The sequence below is a fragment of the Beta vulgaris genome, chromosome 9 (genome assembly GCF_026745355.1).
Source record: "Beta vulgaris subsp. vulgaris cultivar EL10 chromosome 9, EL10.2, whole genome shotgun sequence".
NCBI lineage: Eukaryota > Viridiplantae > Streptophyta > Magnoliopsida > Caryophyllales > Amaranthaceae > Beta > Beta vulgaris.
The window spans coordinates 7,765,840-7,785,138 of NC_079210.1; the positions used below are offsets into that span (position 1 = coordinate 7,765,840).

The following is a 19,299-nucleotide window of genomic DNA, read 5'->3' on the forward strand; positions in this document are numbered from 1 at the left end:
TTCAACCTCTTAGCTCACATCTCGCACACTACAAAAGAATAACTCTCACCCTTCTTTACTAATTTCTTCACTTGCATTGCCAAAATGGCCCCAAAATTCATAGGCTTCCCAAATCGTCGGTATGAAGTTAACTTCCCTAAAGGACTTCTCACCACTAATATTAGAGCTTCACAATATATATTGGCCCTACAGAAACCTAACAATTCATCTGAATAACGACTAGGTCTCCCCGACTGAACTCTATCATATTAGAAGGAAAAACACAGTCTCAAATTTGTAAAGGTAAGTCTCTATAGAACTTCGTACACCCTATAACTTCTCTAGTAGGTATACTTATGGGCTGGTCAATTACTTCAAAGTCTACCAACCCTAAACTATTTATGTTGGACGAAGAAATAAATGAATAGGTCGCTCCAGAATCAAATAAGACTTTAACGAGAACGAAGTTAATAGAAAAAGTGCCAGAAACTATGTCGGTAGATTTCTAAGCTTCATTGCGGCTCATCAGGAACGGTTTACCCAGAGCTTTACTCTGGTTGTTGATGTTGCTCTCACTAGCAGGCTCACTAGAGCTTCCTTGACCATTTTGGGACCCTATGGGCTTCAACCCTTGGTTGTTCGATTGGTTGAACCCAGACCTTCCCTGATTATCATTCCTATAACCATTCTGCTCTTTCTTCTCCTTGGTGAAACACTCTAACTTTCTACGCCCCTTCTTTTAGCAGTAATGACAGGTCACTAGCTATCCTTGGTGATTCTTGTTACACCTTCCCGAGTCGTAATTCCTCTTTAATTGGCGCTCACCATTAAAGCCTTGGTCATTCCTTCCTTGGAAATTCTCATTCCCATTCGTATTCTTCTTCAATTTCCCCTGATTTCCTCCGGCATTGAAATTTTTTTCTTTTCACGCCTCAATTGAACACCATAAATATGGGCAACTCTCCTATAAAAAAAATCTCGGGACGCAAAGAACTCACTTCCTAATCCCAATTGAATCTCTTGAGTCAACCTTTTCTCAAACCTTTGAGCTTTTACCTCTTCAGTCGCTACAACCTCAAGTATAAATCTAGACAATGCTATGAATTTCCTATAATACTCAGAAATAATTGTCATACTCCCCATTCTAAGATTTATGAACTTTTGAGCCTTTTATTTCCTCATAAATGCAGGGTAAAGTTTTCCTCTTAAAGCAACAATAAAAGAATCCCAATTAAACCCTTCCACACCAAGTGTATTCCATTTTTCTTCCACCATAAATCAGCCTCATCCTTCAGATACAACACAGCCTGGCCTACTTTCTTAGCCTTAGGACAATTCATAGCCCCAAAAATCTTATCGAACTCCCTTATCTAGCTCTTTAATAAATTAAATAAATTATTTCCCATTCGCGTACTAAAATAAATTCTTACATCAACTTGAATAACTAAACAATTACTTTTATTCCTCAAAACAATTATAATAATATTTTTCCAATCCGCAATAACCAAGCTTTTCCTCAATGAAATAAAGATACTAAAGAGAAGAAATTTAAACCATGGTAGCTTAGCTACTTATTCAACTACTAATCTTAGAACATGAATAAATATTGTATGGAGTTACATTATCATTCCTATCCTTATTTTATTCCTAAACAATTACTTTTATTCCTCAAAATTAAACAATGATACAATATTTTTCCAATCTGCAATAACCAAGCTTATTCCTCAATGAAATAAAGATACTAAAGAGAAGAATTTTAAACCATTGTAGCTTAGCTACTTATTCAACTACTAATCTTAGAGCATGAATAAATATTCTATGGACTTACATAATAATTCCTATCCTTATTTTATTCCAAAAAAATTACTTTTATTCCTCAAATGATGATAATATTATTCCAATCCATAATAACCAAGCTTATTCCTCAATGAAATAAGGATACTAAAGAGAAGAAATTTAAACCATTGTAGCTTAGCTACTTATTCAACTACTAATCCTAGAACACGAATAAATATTCTATGGAGTTACATTATCATTCATATCCTTATTTTCTTTATACTTCTCTGAAGTAAACATTTCATCTTCAAAGTCTTCAATGTCCTTACTATCATAATAATGACAACCTGAATTTCTGTCTCTAGTAGTTCTTCGAATCATTTTGGGTTGAGCTAGGTTCATTCTCTTCCAACTCATTTCTCATAATAGCATTGTAGATGTCTTTTCTGGTCTGCCCTCTAGCACAATCAAACTCCCGAATGACCTCATCGTCCTTGCTATTAGAGTTGCCTACTTTCAACACACGCCGCATAACAACATCTAGGCTGTGGTAGATATCACTATCAAACTCCACATCATACTCATCATCACTCAGCACAATAGGGTTGAAAAAGCTTCTTACTCGGGTAGTTTCACTATCAGTCATAAAACTAAAAGTAACTAAAATAAAAAGTACTAAAATAAATAACGTAACTAAAATAAATAACGTAACTAAAATAAAACTAAAAGTACTAAAATAAAAAGCTAATAATTAATTAAAAGATTTTCGAAAAAAAAATCGGACTTTAAAACAAACTTAAACTAAAATATAATTCGACCCAAAAAAAAAAAAAATCAAACCCTTTTTGAAACATGTTTCGAATTTGTAAAACGATTTAAGGACAACGAATAAATAGGATCTTGATTTCTTTGAAATTCGTTTTAAGTAACTAGGGGCCTAAAAAAACAAAGATTGGCAAAAGGCCGATAAAAACCTAATATCTGATACCACTTTAACGTATCGACTTATTCAAAATTTTACAGCGAAAATAAATAAATCACTTTGAAAACATAAATAACGTAGTCAACCATAAGTGAACTCCAAAATCAAACCACAAGTCAACCAACTTAAAAGTCAAACTATTCAAACCATAATTAAATCAAAATTATGAAAGTATTAAAGAACTAAAACAGAAGCTCTTTAACTATATCCCGAACCTAATGATGCATCATCTTTAGAGACCTGGAATGGTCGATGCTTTATTGATTATGAAAGAGTGCTCACCAAATAAATTATCACATGATCAAGTAGGCATAACCATGATCGACATACAGAAAAGCACATAATCAGCAAAGCTAAGTACTGCATAATAAATAAAATAAAAAACCTTAAAACAAAGATAAATAATATAATAAAATAATAGATTGACTATGCTAAACTTGACTACACAACCAATAAGTTAATTATAATAAGATAGAATAGGCAACTGATAGAGTTGTCTAAACCAAACCATTTCTTCAATTTAGAAGACGAAGTAAGGGTGCGACTTCATACTCCCAAGACCAACGATATCGAGGTACTAATCAAATAAAATAGGACACGGTGATCAATGTGGTCTCAAGAAAAGCCATGGGATACCACCATGTAATCTAACTCATACCAGTCCAACACTTCAGACGTGCACAAGTCTAAAACTTATTGCTATTCACTTTCCACTTTAAGTTATTAATTTTTTTTTTTTTTTTGTGACTCAAAAAGTAAGACAACCAACATAGATATCATGGATACATAAAATTTTCATTTTTATCTTAAGATTACATAAGGTGATCAACAACTCAAGTAATCCAAGAATAATCCCATTAATTAATTTAATAACCAATCGATCTTTATTTGTTGACTTTAATCAACAATCAACCAACCTGTCAATAGGTGAATATCCAACTTTACCAAACAAGACCCACAGTCGGTATAAAGAAAATATAATAATCCAAGGGAACAACATAATATCATTATTCATGATCCAATAAACAATATATTTATTAATCCCTCATGTGAATTGATAAGTTAAAAGTTCCCAAACCCTCATACTTGCATCAATCATCCATAGAAACATATAATAATCATAATAGGCAACATGCTTCACACGATGACATAAACCATGCAAAATTTCTTGATTATAAGCCACATATGAACTATAAAAAGTTCCTTATACATGATACTACATCAATCCTAGTCTTAGGACATGATACTAGTCTAATAGCATATAGGTATGTACATAACTTGTATAGAATAAACGAGAGGCCACTTCACAACCTTAGAAATCGCTCAAAGTGCATTGATCTCCACCTGCCAAATGCCAAAGCATCTAAATATTAATACTCTAATAAATTTACAGCAACTTTCAAATATTTTAAACCCTCTTTAATAATATTGTTTAAAACCCTCTTAAACATTAAAATTTCAACTTTTAGTGCCCCTAGTATAGTACTACCATACTAGTCATCAAAACCCTTAGAAATCCATACTTTGATAATTAAAAACCCAACATAAGTGTGCTAATGAAATTTTTAGCAATTTATAATATATTTAAAACCCTTTTAAAGTCACTCTAACATAGTTATAAATATTAAAGTACTCAATTTTCATAAACTTAGGGCCTGTTCTCCCCAGCTTATTTTCAGTTCAGTTCAGTTCAATTCAGTTCAGTTCAGTTCAGTTCAATTCAGTTCAGTTCAGATCAGTTCAGTTCAGACCAGTTCAGTTTAGTTCAGTTCAGACCAGTTCAGTTCAGTCCAGCTCTTGACAATACTTTTACTCTCACATATCACTATTCATTTCAGTTCAGTTCAGTTCAGTTCAATTCAGTTCAGTTCAATTCAGTTCAGTTCAATTCAGTTCAGTTCAGTTCAGTTCAGCTGTTTTATGCCGAAGAGAACAGGCCCTTAACATAGTACTACAAATTCCAAGTCTTAAAACATTAAAAATCCATGCTTCATGTTTAAAATCCTAAATTAAACATATATATTAAATCTAAAATTTAATTCCTTTACTATACTAATTATATAATCTAAAATTTATTTTTAAATCATGAAAGATGCAAACCTTAATTATTGAAGCATCAAAGCAATACTTAGAACATTAAATCAAATCATTAAAATAATATAGAGGAGGAAGAGAAAATAAACCAAGAGAGAGAGGAAAAAATCGACAGTCGAGAGTGGAGAAGGGACGACTAGATGGCGGCGGCAGCGACATCTTGGTCGCAGTGACGACAGACTCAGAGATAGAAAAATTCTGGCAAGGGGAAACCCATAGATTTTTCCTTTAAGCATCCACGCAGGGTGATGAGCGCATTTATTTGACTACCCTATTGTTAAGGTTTTATTAAAATTACATTTTTGAAATCGCCAACAAATCTCTAGAACAAGACTTATAAACCTAATTGGATATTGAAATTGTAGGGATATTTTAGGGACTTATTTAATGTAGATTTTCCCGTCAAGACTTCATAGATGGTCAAAATATATAAACCAATGAAAGAGTTTGGGAGTGAAGGTACAACACAATCAGGAACCATGTTGCCCATTGCTGGCCTCTACTAAATATTAATCCATCACATATTTTTTGGAAAAGAATAATCATATAATATTTTAAACACCCCAAAAATATTTAGTCTATAATGGTTCAGAAAACACATAAAAGACTATATTTTAAGTGAAAATTTATTGAACAATCAAATTACTAGGATCCTAGTAGGTTATTCAAATTATCTGAATTAGCCAGAACATTTATTTATGTCTTGATTACCAATAAATACCAGGCGATAAATAATGCAAGAGGTATAAAAATCATATATGTTCATGAAAATAAATAGAAAATAAGAAAATGAAATATTGCAGGGAGTTAATATAATATGTACAACTTACTGTAGCTTGAATATAATAATAAGCACCGTCCATAATCGTTGATTTGTACGGATATTGAAAATTTGAATTGTCTTACAAATCTTAAAAATAAAGTTGTGTTTGTATTGTGCATGAGAAATTTTATGTGGTAGTTGATTAGCCGTGACAAATTTTGTGTGGTAATAAGGTGAGTGCTTAATAAGATGAAAATCAATATTTTACTGTAGATGTTAGTGATGGTGTAATGAATTTCTAGGAGATATTAGGTGACAAATATGATGTTTGGTGATAAATAGGAATAGGAAGTAGGAGGTTGACTTTTGTAGGTTGATAGGTGAATGATGATGATATATGATCAGGTGGTGTAGATTAACAGGGTTAGGCGGTGGAGTTTGTTTTGTTGTTGTGTTGTGTAAAATTAGGAGGTGGGAGACGATGGATGTAGTGGTGAAATGTGAGTGTTTTTGTGCTGTCGTGGGAGATTGATTAAAGGTGCCGAGAGTATTGTAGGTTGAGCCGTGGAATATGAGTGATGTGAGTTTTGAGTTGTTAGTCGTGTATTATGAGAGTGAAGGGCCATGTAATTATTGTATGGTGATCAAGTAGAGATTAATGTGAAATTAGTATATTATATAGTGTAAGTAGGTTTATGTATTTGTATTGTCGTATGTTTTTAAAAAATATTAGGTCTTTGAAAGATTTTTATTATAAAAGATTTTAAAAAATAGTTAGTATGAGATATTTAAAAACACTTTGAAATAGTATTTTTATAAAAGATACTAGTTTTGAAGTGTTGTACGGGTTATTGTTTATTTTATTTTTGCAAATTTTTTGTTAACATTGTTGATTTTTTGTTGATGTGAAATGAGATTTTTCAACACGGTTGTGATATAATTTCTCCATTCTTTTTGTATTACAAGAATTACCACTTTGATATGTTTCATCTATTCGAATCACTTTAACTTTTTGGTAAAAAAAAAAAAAACAACTTTCATTAACAACATCGCATTTTCTTTATGTTAATAAAACCATTGTTAATTACTCAAATTGTCTCATAAAGTTGCATTTACTTTATTAAGGATTTACTCATCCCCTACTCTAGTTTAACCCTTTATGCTAAAGTATCATTTTTTTTACAAACCATGCTCAAACTCATTGTTGCAGTAGAAAAAGAAAGAAAAAGTATTTGTTGTTATACTTTAATTTCAAAATTTGTTATTGTGATATATAAATTTTATATTTTAATGTTTAGTTGGATGTTGTAGCTTAGTCTATTATTAAATAGTATCTCAATAATTGATATGACTAACAATAGCTAACACATTTTTAACATGAAAAAAAATACCCGAATGATACTTTAAGAAAGTAGAAGGTAAATATTTAATAGATGTAGGATAGAAAAAATAGAGAAAAAAATATGAGTGTAAGCCACAACTTCAACCTTTAATTATAATTAGCACATAAACACTAACGCATATAGAATAGAAGATGGAAAAGCAAAAAAGAAGATCATAATGATGGTATCATGAATAAATCAAATTAAATATAAAATTAAATTTCAAAGGACCAACTTAACCAAAAGTTTAAGCTGATGGTTGAAGTCCCGGGAATAGTTTTATACTCTATCACGCCCCCTCACACGAGAGCTCATTGAGCTTGAAATGTGGATGCACCACATGCCACCCTTATACCAGGCGCTAAATACTCCACTTAAAAAGAAGGGGTGGATGAGATTTGAACTCGCAACCTTTATGTGACACTGGCTCTGATACCATGTCAACGGACCAACTAAACTAAAAGCTTAAGCTTATGGTTGGAGCCCTAGTAATAGTTTTATGCTCTATCACACCTCTATTAATAATCAAAAATACTATTTAAGAGGAAAAATATATTCATCAATCATGACCATATCAAGACTTATCATATTTCTCCTTTTTTATGATCTATGACCTCAAATAGTCTAGAAACTCGAACCTTGATTTCCCAATTAGTTTTAGTAGAATTAAGTTCATTGAGAAAAAGAATAAGATCTGACATATAGATATACGAAACATAAATACATAAATAATTATTTATACATCAAATATTCTAGGAATACAATAATTAGTTAATTGCATAATACCTCTGCAATGCCGTTGACGAACTTTCATTTGATTCTTCATGTAATGTCATCATGGTATGCTATAGGTTCAAAACTATATGTTTGTATTTTTTATCTTTATATAACTCAATTTTTAAAGTATGATTTTGAAAGGCATAATTGCTATTGTTACATATAATACACTATTTTTATAGTTAATTTTATATGTATTTGAAATAAATAATAAATGATACATTATTGCTCATCTAAATAAATATATTTTCATAAGTTGTAAAATTATATTGTATATGGAACTTATTTTGAAATATATTCCAAAAACTCTCAATGGTGAAAAAAAATATATTAAGAACTATGTAGCAAAAGCTATATTCAATTTACATAGTTGAATAATTTAGGTTATTTAAAAACACCTTATATGTAATTATATCTATGTTAAACACTATTTAAAAAAAATTAAAAAAGAATGCCATGTCATGCTTACGTGGAGCTCTTTATAATACTCTAAGGTTGTTTTTGTAAAATCATACTTTAATTTTTTCATCATATCGCTGTAGATTTTAATATTTGTTGTAACATCAAAATTTCCTTAATAATTTGTGTTGGAATACTAAATTATTTTGGTTCAGTTGAGTAAGGCTGGTGTTTGGATTCTCTATAGTTCTAAAAGAACTCTACAATGTAGAGTTTGAGCAATATATCAATATTGGATAAAAAATCAATAGCTCATATATTATCTTTCCAAAACCCACTCTATTTTTTCTCATCAAAATTCACCCCCTTATTTCCCCCCTTTCAGCAATACACGCTCTTGATTTTAAAATATATGGTTAATATGCAACTCTACCTTGTGGAATTTTATTAGGATTCGGACTCGTAAGACTGAGATTTTGAAAGATAATACGTTTACTCATGTAAGTTGAACCTATGATAAAATGATATAGTCACATATAGTATAGTTATAACTATTATTATATTTAGCTAAAAGAGAAACTAAATAATGCCTTGCCATTCATCTAGTTAAATATGTTTTTATGAGTTGTAAAACTACTCCCTCCGGTTCCTAAAGATCTCCCTTGTTACTGTTCCTACAGAAACCAAGGAGGATCCATTTGTGTGGGGGTGTGGAGTGGGTAAAGTAGGAGAGAGAAAGGGGTTAAGATAAATAAACAAATAAAAAGGTCTTTAAAGTATGAGAGAGAAAGGGAGTAAAATTGAATTAATAATGTAATGGTGGATCATATGATAGGACATGAGAGAGTAAAGAGGGAAACAAATTCCAAATAAGGAATAAAGTAAACGAGGGAAGATCTTTTGAAAACGCACTTAAACGAAAAGAGGGAAGATCTTTAGGAAACGGAGGGAGTATATTGTGAATAGGACTTATTTGAAGTATATATTTCAAGCACTACCCAATGGAACAAAAATTATAATATTCTGAATTACGCAGCAAAATTTATACACAATTTACATAATATAATAATTTAGGTTGTTCATGCAAAATCAAACTCCAATTTTAGCTTATCTAGAACTCCTTATGTGTATTTAAATCTATATAGAACTCTATTTTTGTAAAAGATTAAAATAAAAATTGATGACATGGTAATCCTACATGGCGCCATCTATGGCCTGAAACTTGAGGAGCTCCCTATGTTCTCGAAAAGTTCCTCCTTTATATATATACTAGCATTTTATGCACGCGATGAGCTAGCTAATTTTGTTGATAGCTAAGGTAAAGTTTGAACATTATACATGTTGTTTGGGCTAGCAAATTTTGTTGATTAAGCCTATATCACTTAACCAAATCCGTCTTTTATTATTTATTTTATTTATACTTTTTTTTAAGATTTTTAAAATTACAATTGATGAGTGATAAAAGAATGTTGCGCAGATTTATTAAAAATTTCTATTATTTTGTTTTAATTAAATTATTTCACTTTGTTAATTGATTGTATTTTCCTTTTTGGTTTACTACTTGATTATGTATTGATTGATCAAATATTTTATTAATATAATTTTCTTTGTTAATTTTTTTTATGCTTTATTTAAGTTTGATTTTCTTTCCTCTTTTTAGGGTTAAGTAGTTGATTTATTAAGGGTAATTAAGTAAATTTATTGGGGGACACCATATCTCCCCCTTTCCCTTATACTCCCTCCGTTTCCTAAAGATCTTCCCACTTACTGTTCCTACAAATACCAAGGAAAATCAAGTTGTGTGGGGCATGGTGTGAGTAAAGTAGGAGAGAGAAAGGGGTTAAGATAAATAAACAAATAAAAAGGGGTTAAGATAAATAAACAAATAAAAAGGGGTTAAAGTAGGAGAGAGAAAGGGAGTAAAATTGAATTTATAATGTAATGGTGGACCATATGATAGTGACATGAGAGGGTAAATAGGAAATTTGTTTTGCCAAATAAGGAATAAAGCAAAAGAGGGAAGATCTTTTGGAAACACCCTTAAACGGAAAGAGGGAAGATCTTTAGGAAACGGAGGGACTATAATAGAGATATTGATTTTTATTACAGGAAAACTTTTTTATGCTTATTCAATGAATCTGGGAGCAGGTCATGCTTTTATGGCAAAGGTTAAAGTGGTGGAGTGAAGGTTAGAGTTGGCTAAGCGCATCGGAATAACTAAACTACAAGTACAGATGGATAATCTTACTGCAGTGCTAGCTCTAAAAAATGATGAAGCTTATGGTGTTATGTGGACACATATCATTCACATATGTCGTCAAATGATGGCCGATACAAGCTGGCAAGTAGAAATCAAACATTGTTATCGTGAAGGGAACATAGTAGCGGATTGGTTAGCCAATCAAGGAATTTTCCAGAATAACAAGATAGAGTTAATTCAAGTCTCCCCTTTATTTAGGTTGTATTTTGTTTGAGGATGTTGTAGGTTTGGCTTTTCCACGCTTCATCCACCCTAGTTTCCCCTTTTTTGTGTTTAGTTTTTCTTTTTATTTTTTCTGTCGTTTTTTGTTCTAGTTTTTTTTTATTCTCGAGGTTGTCCTCACACACACATACACGGGCGCGCGCGCACGCATGCACGCATACACAAATATATACACAAACACACACACACACACACGCACACGCACACGCACACGCACACACACACACACATATAATTTCTATCAATAAAAATAATTAATAAAATTAATTAATTCTATTAATTAAATTGGGCTAGAAAAAGAGTTTTATAAAATTGAGCTTTCATAAAAACTATTTTTAAAAGGTTTTTAAAGATGGATTAATAAAAAGTTATTTTAAAATATTTTAGGAAGTGGGCTTAGTAAAACTAGTTATAAGAAACATTTTCGGAGATGAGGTAATAAAAAGAGTTAGGAAATGGTTTTGGACTTAAAACATTTTATTTTAGACTCGTTCTTTAATTTCCTTGATTCGGACCAATTGGAGCAGTGTATTAGTTATCATAAGGCACTAAATGGGGAGATACAATTGTAACACCCCGTATTTTTATACCTTTTTCGTAATTATTTATATTATTTTAGTTTAAAAAATATATTTCAAAATGTGCTTTTATTAAATATATTTTTTTCCACTTATTGACCTTAGAAGGGTCAAAAGTTAATTTCTAAATTTACTAGGTTTACTATCCAATACCAATCATATACTACTAGTATTATAAGGAGACTAGGAGAGAGAAAGTAGAAAAAAGAAAGAAAAAAAAAGATAGCGAAGGAAACTAAAGAAAAGAAAAGAAAAGGAGTGTTATGCTTCCTAATTTCTAAGACCACGACCTTTACCTTCTTGCTTGGTCAACTTTTGCTTCCATCACCATTAAAACTGCAAACTTCTTTATCAAAGCTACTACTTTCATTATCAATCCTCACCACACCGAGATGTTCACTCGTATTCTAGACAATTTCGAAGAGAAGAAAAGGGTTTTGGAGTATTTTTACACTCTTCTACATTCCAATTAATTTTTTAATCAAGTAAGGTTCTTTTCCATATTTTAATTTCAGTATGTTTTAATTTTCGTATTGGATTAATTTTTCTAAATTTGGAGATTTTTCAAATTAGGGTTCTTAAATAAATTAAATTGGGAGAAATTTATGTTAGACTAAATTAATATAATTGATTCGTGCTTGATGTTTATTTTGATTTGATTATCATGTTTTCGAGTTTAAATTACATCAAACATTAGTCTTGCAAAAGTGTGGATTGTTGGTTAGTTGGCTTGTTTTAATTATTAGTCTAATATTATTAATAAATGTGGATTTATAGTTGTTGTGTGCTACTTGTGAGTGCTTATGTCTAATTTATATTCTAAGCAACTAAAACATGTTCAATTGTTTTAGTTCCCTTTAATTAGATTGCACAGTGGACTTGCATTTCCGCCGAATACAATGTCAAAAGGTTTGATCATATTGTGTTTTCTTCTTTAGTTACATCATCCAAAGCAAAAGATGTTATTTGTTAACTTATAACCAAATCACTAGATGGATTATATCATGGTCATAATAAGAGTTTGATAGGACGTTAAGAAAAAAGGAACGAAAAAAAAGTACTGGTGATAGTAGTATAACATACTCAGCTTTTTGCAGTTTGTTGGTAATTTAATTAGACTCGTTTAAGTTATATGATTACCATTAAAGTACTATGGGTAAGCTTTAACTAGTTGTATAGTTATCTTTCATTGAGTTAAGTTGAGAAGTTTTCAGAATTAGTCCAAGCTCAGTAACTAGGTAATATCATTTTTTGGTAAATTATGTGAAGTATAGTCAAGCGACTTATACGATACTGTTATTATATTGTAGATTACGGGTTTGTAGAAGAACCTTTGTGACTTGAGATTGAAATACAATGATTGTGATTGCTACTAAGGTAAGATTTGTTACTATGTTTGTATAGATAAGTTTAGAAATTGTTTTATATCGTTTTGGAAATTTATTGGTAAGAATGACATTGTCTCTATGATTTTTATATATTAAGATTGGAGTTGTTCTCGATATTATATTGACAGAAGTTTATGAGTTTTATATTAAAAGGATAAAGTTCCTCATGGTCACCAAGTTTAACGAAAAATGCGGGGTTGCTGGTAAGCGGTATTCCTCGAATATGGAAGTATGTTGAGCTAACAGTGTCTCAACCGTTTATTTAGTAGTTGGGAGTATATTGATCAATACTCTTGCCATTTTTGGTCCTTCTTGGTATGTTATCAAGTTAGGAGTATGCATACTAGGGACTTTGGTGTTTACCTTATCTAGTGAGCCTAGCTAGCTCATTGGAATTTAATTACTTCCTACTCGCAGATTACGAAAGGTCATATTTGAAAGCTTTACAGAATAGTTCAGAAAGAAAGAAAGATTTGATTTGAATTTGTTAGAAAGTTAATATATTATATACAAGATCTTGGACTATTCTATCAGTCGAAACCAAATGTATCACTGATTGGATATGCATATGCTAGCTATCTATTAGACCCATAAAAGGCTAAGTCTCAATCCGGATATTTATATGGCTAAGGTCAATGAGCAAGAATATCCAAGAAGAGTGTGGAATGGAAATAATAACAACAAATCCAGCTATCATTAACGAAGACAATACTACATGTATCACCTAAGTAAGTGAAGGATACATCAATGAGGACATAACTAAACGTTTATCACCAAAACTTTTCTTCACTCGTGACCTCCAAAAGGAAGGGACAATAAACATCCAACAGATCCAATCATGTGAGAATCTTGCAGATTTATTTACCATATCCCTTCCAGCAATGAAATTTGAAGAATTAGTCCGAAAAATTGGAATGCTCATCTTCGCAATATATGCTAGATTTAAGGGGGGTATTATATGCGTTGCACTCTTTTTCCCTTTGATCAGGTTTTTATCCCACTGGATTTTTCCTGACAAGGTTTTTAATGAGGTAGTTAATTTAAAGCATATAAGGATACATAGTAGTTGTATTCCTTTCCCTAGTTATGGATTGATCCCACAGGGTTTTCTAACAGAATTCTAAATGGGACAACGTCTATTATGAGTTAATCAATGGACATACAAGGGGGAGTGTTGTAAGTATAGTGGAATGGCAAATTCCACTGTTAAGCACAATGAAGTCCACCTGACATGCATTTAATGCATAGGTGAATTTTTCTTGCCGGTTGCTCCAATTGGTGATTTTGTGCAAATTGCACAGTGACGTTTGTATCTATAAATATTGTCATTTGTAAGAAATGATTTTTTATTCAACTTAGCTACAATACACTCTTTTGATAAATTTGTACTAGTTGCATATGCACGCGATGCGTGCGTTGACAATCTTATGTAGGTATATACAAATGGACATGTTTTTTTATCTAAAATTATTTTGGTAGTGATGTAACTTATTGAGGTTCTTTTGTAGATGTTATTATTTTTGTAAATTAAAGGTGAATGATTTTTAACTATTCAATACCGTCACCGAAAAATTTGGTCGATGATTTAATAATTTCTTTTCAGTGACTTTAGTATAGTTCTTTAACAATTATAAATGTTAATAAACCATATTGTTTGAACTTTGTAAATATGAAATATTATGTTATCACGATATGTTACTAACTTTTTTTGGTTGAAGATTCTAATTGATTTTGTGAATTGATTGTGTCAATCTACTTTGTCAAGTTATTAATGGTATAGCATATTCTATTTTTGTCCTACTCATATGGCAAGTTTCATTGATTTCTGGTATTCTAGTCACTTCAAAAGAGGACACCTCAACTCCTCCCTTGGCTTATATAATAGAGATATAATCTGTACAACTTTTAAATGAATTTGTAAGATATTCCTATATATATTACCTACACATTGAATAGTTTTGTTTTATTACAGTATTAAATCTTGCTCAGCCTGTGGATGATACTACAGTGTTTAATGTGCAGGGACTTGAAGATAGTTAGCTCCGGTTGGGTTAAAGAGTGCGTTGGATCCCTTTTGATTTAATAATACTTTCGCTGTTATCTATTTGACCATAAGATTTATATTTTGGTTTGTAATAATTAATTTACATTATATTTATTTGGTTTGCAATACTTATTAAAACTTATTTTTTAGTGTTTAATTTAGAACCATTAGGCTTGCGGTTATTATTACTAATTATCGCGGCGTAAGAACTTTGGATTTTCGAGTTTATTTATTATAAAATATTTCTTGAAGTATTGGAAATTTAGGGTTGTTATAGTTGGTATTAGAGCTTTAGGTTACTAAGATTTCTTTAAGATGACTTTAAACAAGAATAGGTAGATTAATTAATTAAAATTGAAAATCCATTGTGAGGAAGTGATATGGGAAGACACGGAATAATATTGTTATGAGCTGATGATATATACTTCTCTTTTCATATTCTTGCTTGATTTTTTTATTGTTATTATCTTTTCTTTCTCTTGTTTTGTTAAGAATTATATGGTAAGGGTGAATCATTTTTGGTTTATCTTTGTTTCTATTGTGCTTCTAAGATGATGCGTAGACACGCGCGTGCCTGAAACTCAAGCTCGAATCGTATGATGCATGAGATAGCTCAATCCACTCGAGCGTTAAATGATGCTATGGAGAAACTTGCTGAGGCTCAAGTTGCTGCCCTTAATACTCCTGTTACTCCTGTTGCTGGCAATGTTAGTTCCAAAAACTGCTATGATTTGTAAAGCAATTGACCAGAAGAAATCTTCTTCTTTTGATGGTAAGGGTGACCCTACGAAGATGGAGCATTAGATTAGAGAATTTGACAAAATCTCTACCTCCACTCGCCAAGTCCCTAATGAAATGAGGGTTGATGTTGCTGCCTACTATCTGGTTGAGGATGCTGATATTTGGCGGACTCATTACAAGTTTGATCTGACCACTAAGGTGTTTGTGGATGAGGAACGAGAAGAGCTCATGGAAGAGAGAGCGTCTGGTTGGACTGAGTTCAAGAAGGTGATTCGTGATGAGTTCTTTCCAGCCCATATGAGGCAGAGGAAGAGGATGGAGTTTAATGATCTTGTGTAGGGAGATATGACCGTTCATGAGTTCTATGTGAAATTTCAGGAGTTGGCTCGTTTTGCTGAGGGGTTAGTTCCTGATGAGCAGGAGGGAGCGGTGTAATTCGAGGAGAATTTAGACCTTGATTTTCATTCTAGGACAGCAGCTGGTGAGTATACTACAGTAAATGAGGTGTGCACTCGTGCTTGTAATGCTGAGAGGATTGAGGAAAAGAGACTAGCTACAAAGAAGTTGAAATCCACTCCAGTAGGATCTACTCATGTGACAGAAAAGGGTGATACATCTGGTTCCACTGATTACAGCAAAGGTACAGCGGGTTTCAATAAAAATTGAAACTTTCGTAACCGTAATTCTGGTGGTAACTATAACAAGGGAGGTTATAGTCAGCAATATTCTAAGGACAATCAGAACTCTACTACTTCCCGTAGCCAGCCCTAAGGTCAGTTTCAGAAGACTGATCGGATTTTCTATTGCAAATGTTTTAGTGAGAACCATCATGGCAAGGATTGTAATGGTGATTTGGTGGAGTGTAATCACTGGGGGAGGAAATGGCATCGTGCTTATGAAGGCTTTACTAACCCAAGATCGATTAACTTTAGGCCTGAGATGAGTTCGAGGAATGGGGTGCAAGCAGATAACAAACCCCAAAATGGAAACAACAGTCGTCCTACTCTTTCTACTCCAGCGAATACTGCACCTAATCGCAATGGAGGGGCTGCAAATGCTACTCCGACACACAGAGGTGATGTGAGGAGGAACACTGGACAGGTTCATGTGATGAACCAGACTGAGGCAAACACCAAGGGCAATGTGGTCACCGATAATTTTTCTAGTCATTCGATGTCTTTTTATGTGCTATTTGATTCTAGTGCTTCTCATTCTTTTGTGTCTGGACCTCTTGTGAAAAAGTTAGGGTTAGAGAACTCTAAAACTTCTGATATAGACATCTCTATTCCTTCTGGTGTGATCATAACTTGTAATAACTTGTATCCAGATGTCCCTATTATGTGTGGTAGTACCACCCTAGTAGCTGATTTGATAGTTTTTCCTTTGCATGATTTTGATGTAAGTCTAGGGATGGATTGGCTTAGTAAGCATAAAGCCAAGATAGATTATTGTGAGAAACAAAAGGTGTATGTAGTTGTTCCTAGTGGAGTCCGTAAGTTTTATAGAGGGTATTCTTTGAAAATCGTTTCTGCTTTGACTCTAAAATCCTATTTGAGGAAGGGTTGTCCTATGTGCTTGTGCCATGTTCACGACACTAGTAAGGAAGAGCCACGTGTTGAAGATGTTCTTATTTCCAATGAGTTTGTAGATGTTTTTCCTGGTGATATTCCCGGCATACCTCTGAGACGTGATGTTGAGTTCATTGTTGTCTTGATGCCTGAAGCTGGACCTATTTCTAAGCCTCCGTATAGAATGGCGCCTGCTGAAATGAATGAACCTAAGGCTCAGTTAGAAGAGTTGCTTGATAAGGGCTACATTCGGCCTAGTGTATCTCCATGGGTATGCGTCTGTTTTGTTTGTGAAAAAGAAGGATGAGAGTCTTCATCTATGCATTGACTATAGAGAGCTCAACAATGTTATCGTGAAAAACAAGTACCCCTTGCCAAGAATGGATGATTTGTTCGATCAATTGGTGGGAGCTGGAGTTTTCTCGAAAATTGATCTAAGATCTTGATACCATCAACTTCGTATTGCAGTGAATGATATTCCTCCAGTTTTCAGAACTCGCTATGGGCACTATGAGTTTACTGTTATGCCTTTTGGGTTGACTAATGCGCCTACAGTGTTCATGGACTTGATGAATCGAGTCTTCAGGCCGTACCTGGATAAGTTTGTGGTGGTGTTCATAGATGATATACTGATTTATTCAAAAGATGACAGTGAGCATGAGGAGCATCTTCGCACTATTCTGCAGGTCCTGAGGGCGAACAAGTTGTATGCTAAGTTCTCCAAGTGTGAATTTTGGCTGGAGAAAGTTGCTTTTCTTGGTCATATCATTTCTAGAGAGGGTGTCTCAGTTAATCCAGCAAATATCCAAGTTGTTTCTAAGTGGTACTCCCAAGAGTATGACTGAGATTCGCAGTTTCCTTGGCTTGGCGGGTTATTATAGGAGGTTTGTGAAAGACTTCTATAAAATAGCTCGGTCGTTGACTGCATTAATGAGGAAAGATACTGGGTATCGTTGGTATGATGATTGTGAGAAGGCATTCTAGATTTTGAAGGAGCGTCTCACCACAGCTCCTGTGTTGACTTTACTTGATGGTAACCTTGAGTACGAAGTGTTCACAGATGTTTCGAAGCATGGTCTTGGTTGTGTGCTTATGCAGGATAAAAAGGTTTTTGATTACGCTTCTAGACAACTGAAGAACCATGAGTTGAATTACCCAACGCATGATCTTGAATTGGCAGATGTTGTTTTTGCACTTAAGATCTGGTATCATTATCTTCTTAGCACATCATTCAAGATATTTTTGGACCATAAGAGTCTGAAATACATCTTCACTCAGAGAGAGCTAAACATGAGGCAGAGGAGATGGTTGGAACTGATAAAGGATTATGATATGGAGATTCAATACCATGAGGGTAAGGCCAACGTTGTTGCAGATGCACTTAAGTAGTAGATATCCTCTCACTGTTTGCAGACCATGCGTTCGAGGAATCGTCTTTGAGAGGAGTTTCAGAACCTTGATGTGGAGATAGTACACTTCGTATGATGAGATCAAGAAAGCACAAGTACATGATCAATTCTTAAAGGACAAACAAGCTAATGAGCTTGTCAATTTCACAGTGGTTGGTAGCGTGAGATTCAAGGGGAGATGGTGTGTTCCTAATGTTCTTGAGTTGAAGGAAAAGATGTTTTTTTTTTTTTGAGGGGAAGGAAAAGATGTTAGAAGAAGCTCACTCAGCACAATATTTAGTTCCTGGATGGGATAAGATGTACAAGGATCTCAAGCAGACTTTTTGGTGGACGCATATGAAGACGAATGTTGCTAAGTATGTCTCGAGATGCTTGACTTATCAAAAGTTCAAGAGTGAGCATAAGAGGCCTCAGGGGATGATTCAACCTTTAGAGGTTCCTGCATGGAAATGGGACTCGATCTCAATGGATTTCGTTTGTGGACTTCTGAGGACACCAAAGGGGGAAAATATGATTTGGGTTATTGTGGACCGTCTTACCAAGTCTGCTCATTTCGTTCCCATGAAGGATACTTGGAAGCATGAACGATTGGCTACTGCTTATAGAGAGCACGTGATTAGACTTCATGGTGTTCCGAGTAATATTGTTTCGAATAGGGATAGCAAATTCTTATCTAACTTTTGGCAGAAGCTTCAGGAAGCTTTAGGGACTAAGTTGAAGATGAGTACAGCTTTTCATCCTGTTATAAATGGTCAGACGGAGCGCACTATTCAAACATTGGAGGATATGTTGAGGGCTTGTGCCTTAGAGTTCAAGTGGCTCTTGGGAGGATAAGCTTGATTTGACTGAGTTCTCATATAATAACAACTATCATACTACCATTTAGATGGCACCATTTGAAGCTCTGTATGGTCGGCGCTGCCGTACTCCTTTGTGT

The 19,299-nt window shown here is 33.2% G+C and overlaps 1 protein-coding gene across 1 annotated transcript; it reads left to right on the forward strand.

Moving 5' to 3' along the window:
* The first annotated feature begins 16,324 nt into the window (after window positions 1-16,324).
* On the forward strand, window positions 16,325-18,342 carry LOC104884359 (uncharacterized). Its single transcript, XM_010668998.2, has 3 exons — window positions 16,325-17,234; window positions 17,422-17,762; window positions 17,938-18,342. Exons 1-3 carry the CDS (start codon window positions 16,325-16,327, stop codon window positions 18,340-18,342), a joined length of 1,656 nt encoding a protein of 551 aa, XP_010667300.2.
* Window positions 18,343-19,299: the final 957 nt, after the last annotated feature.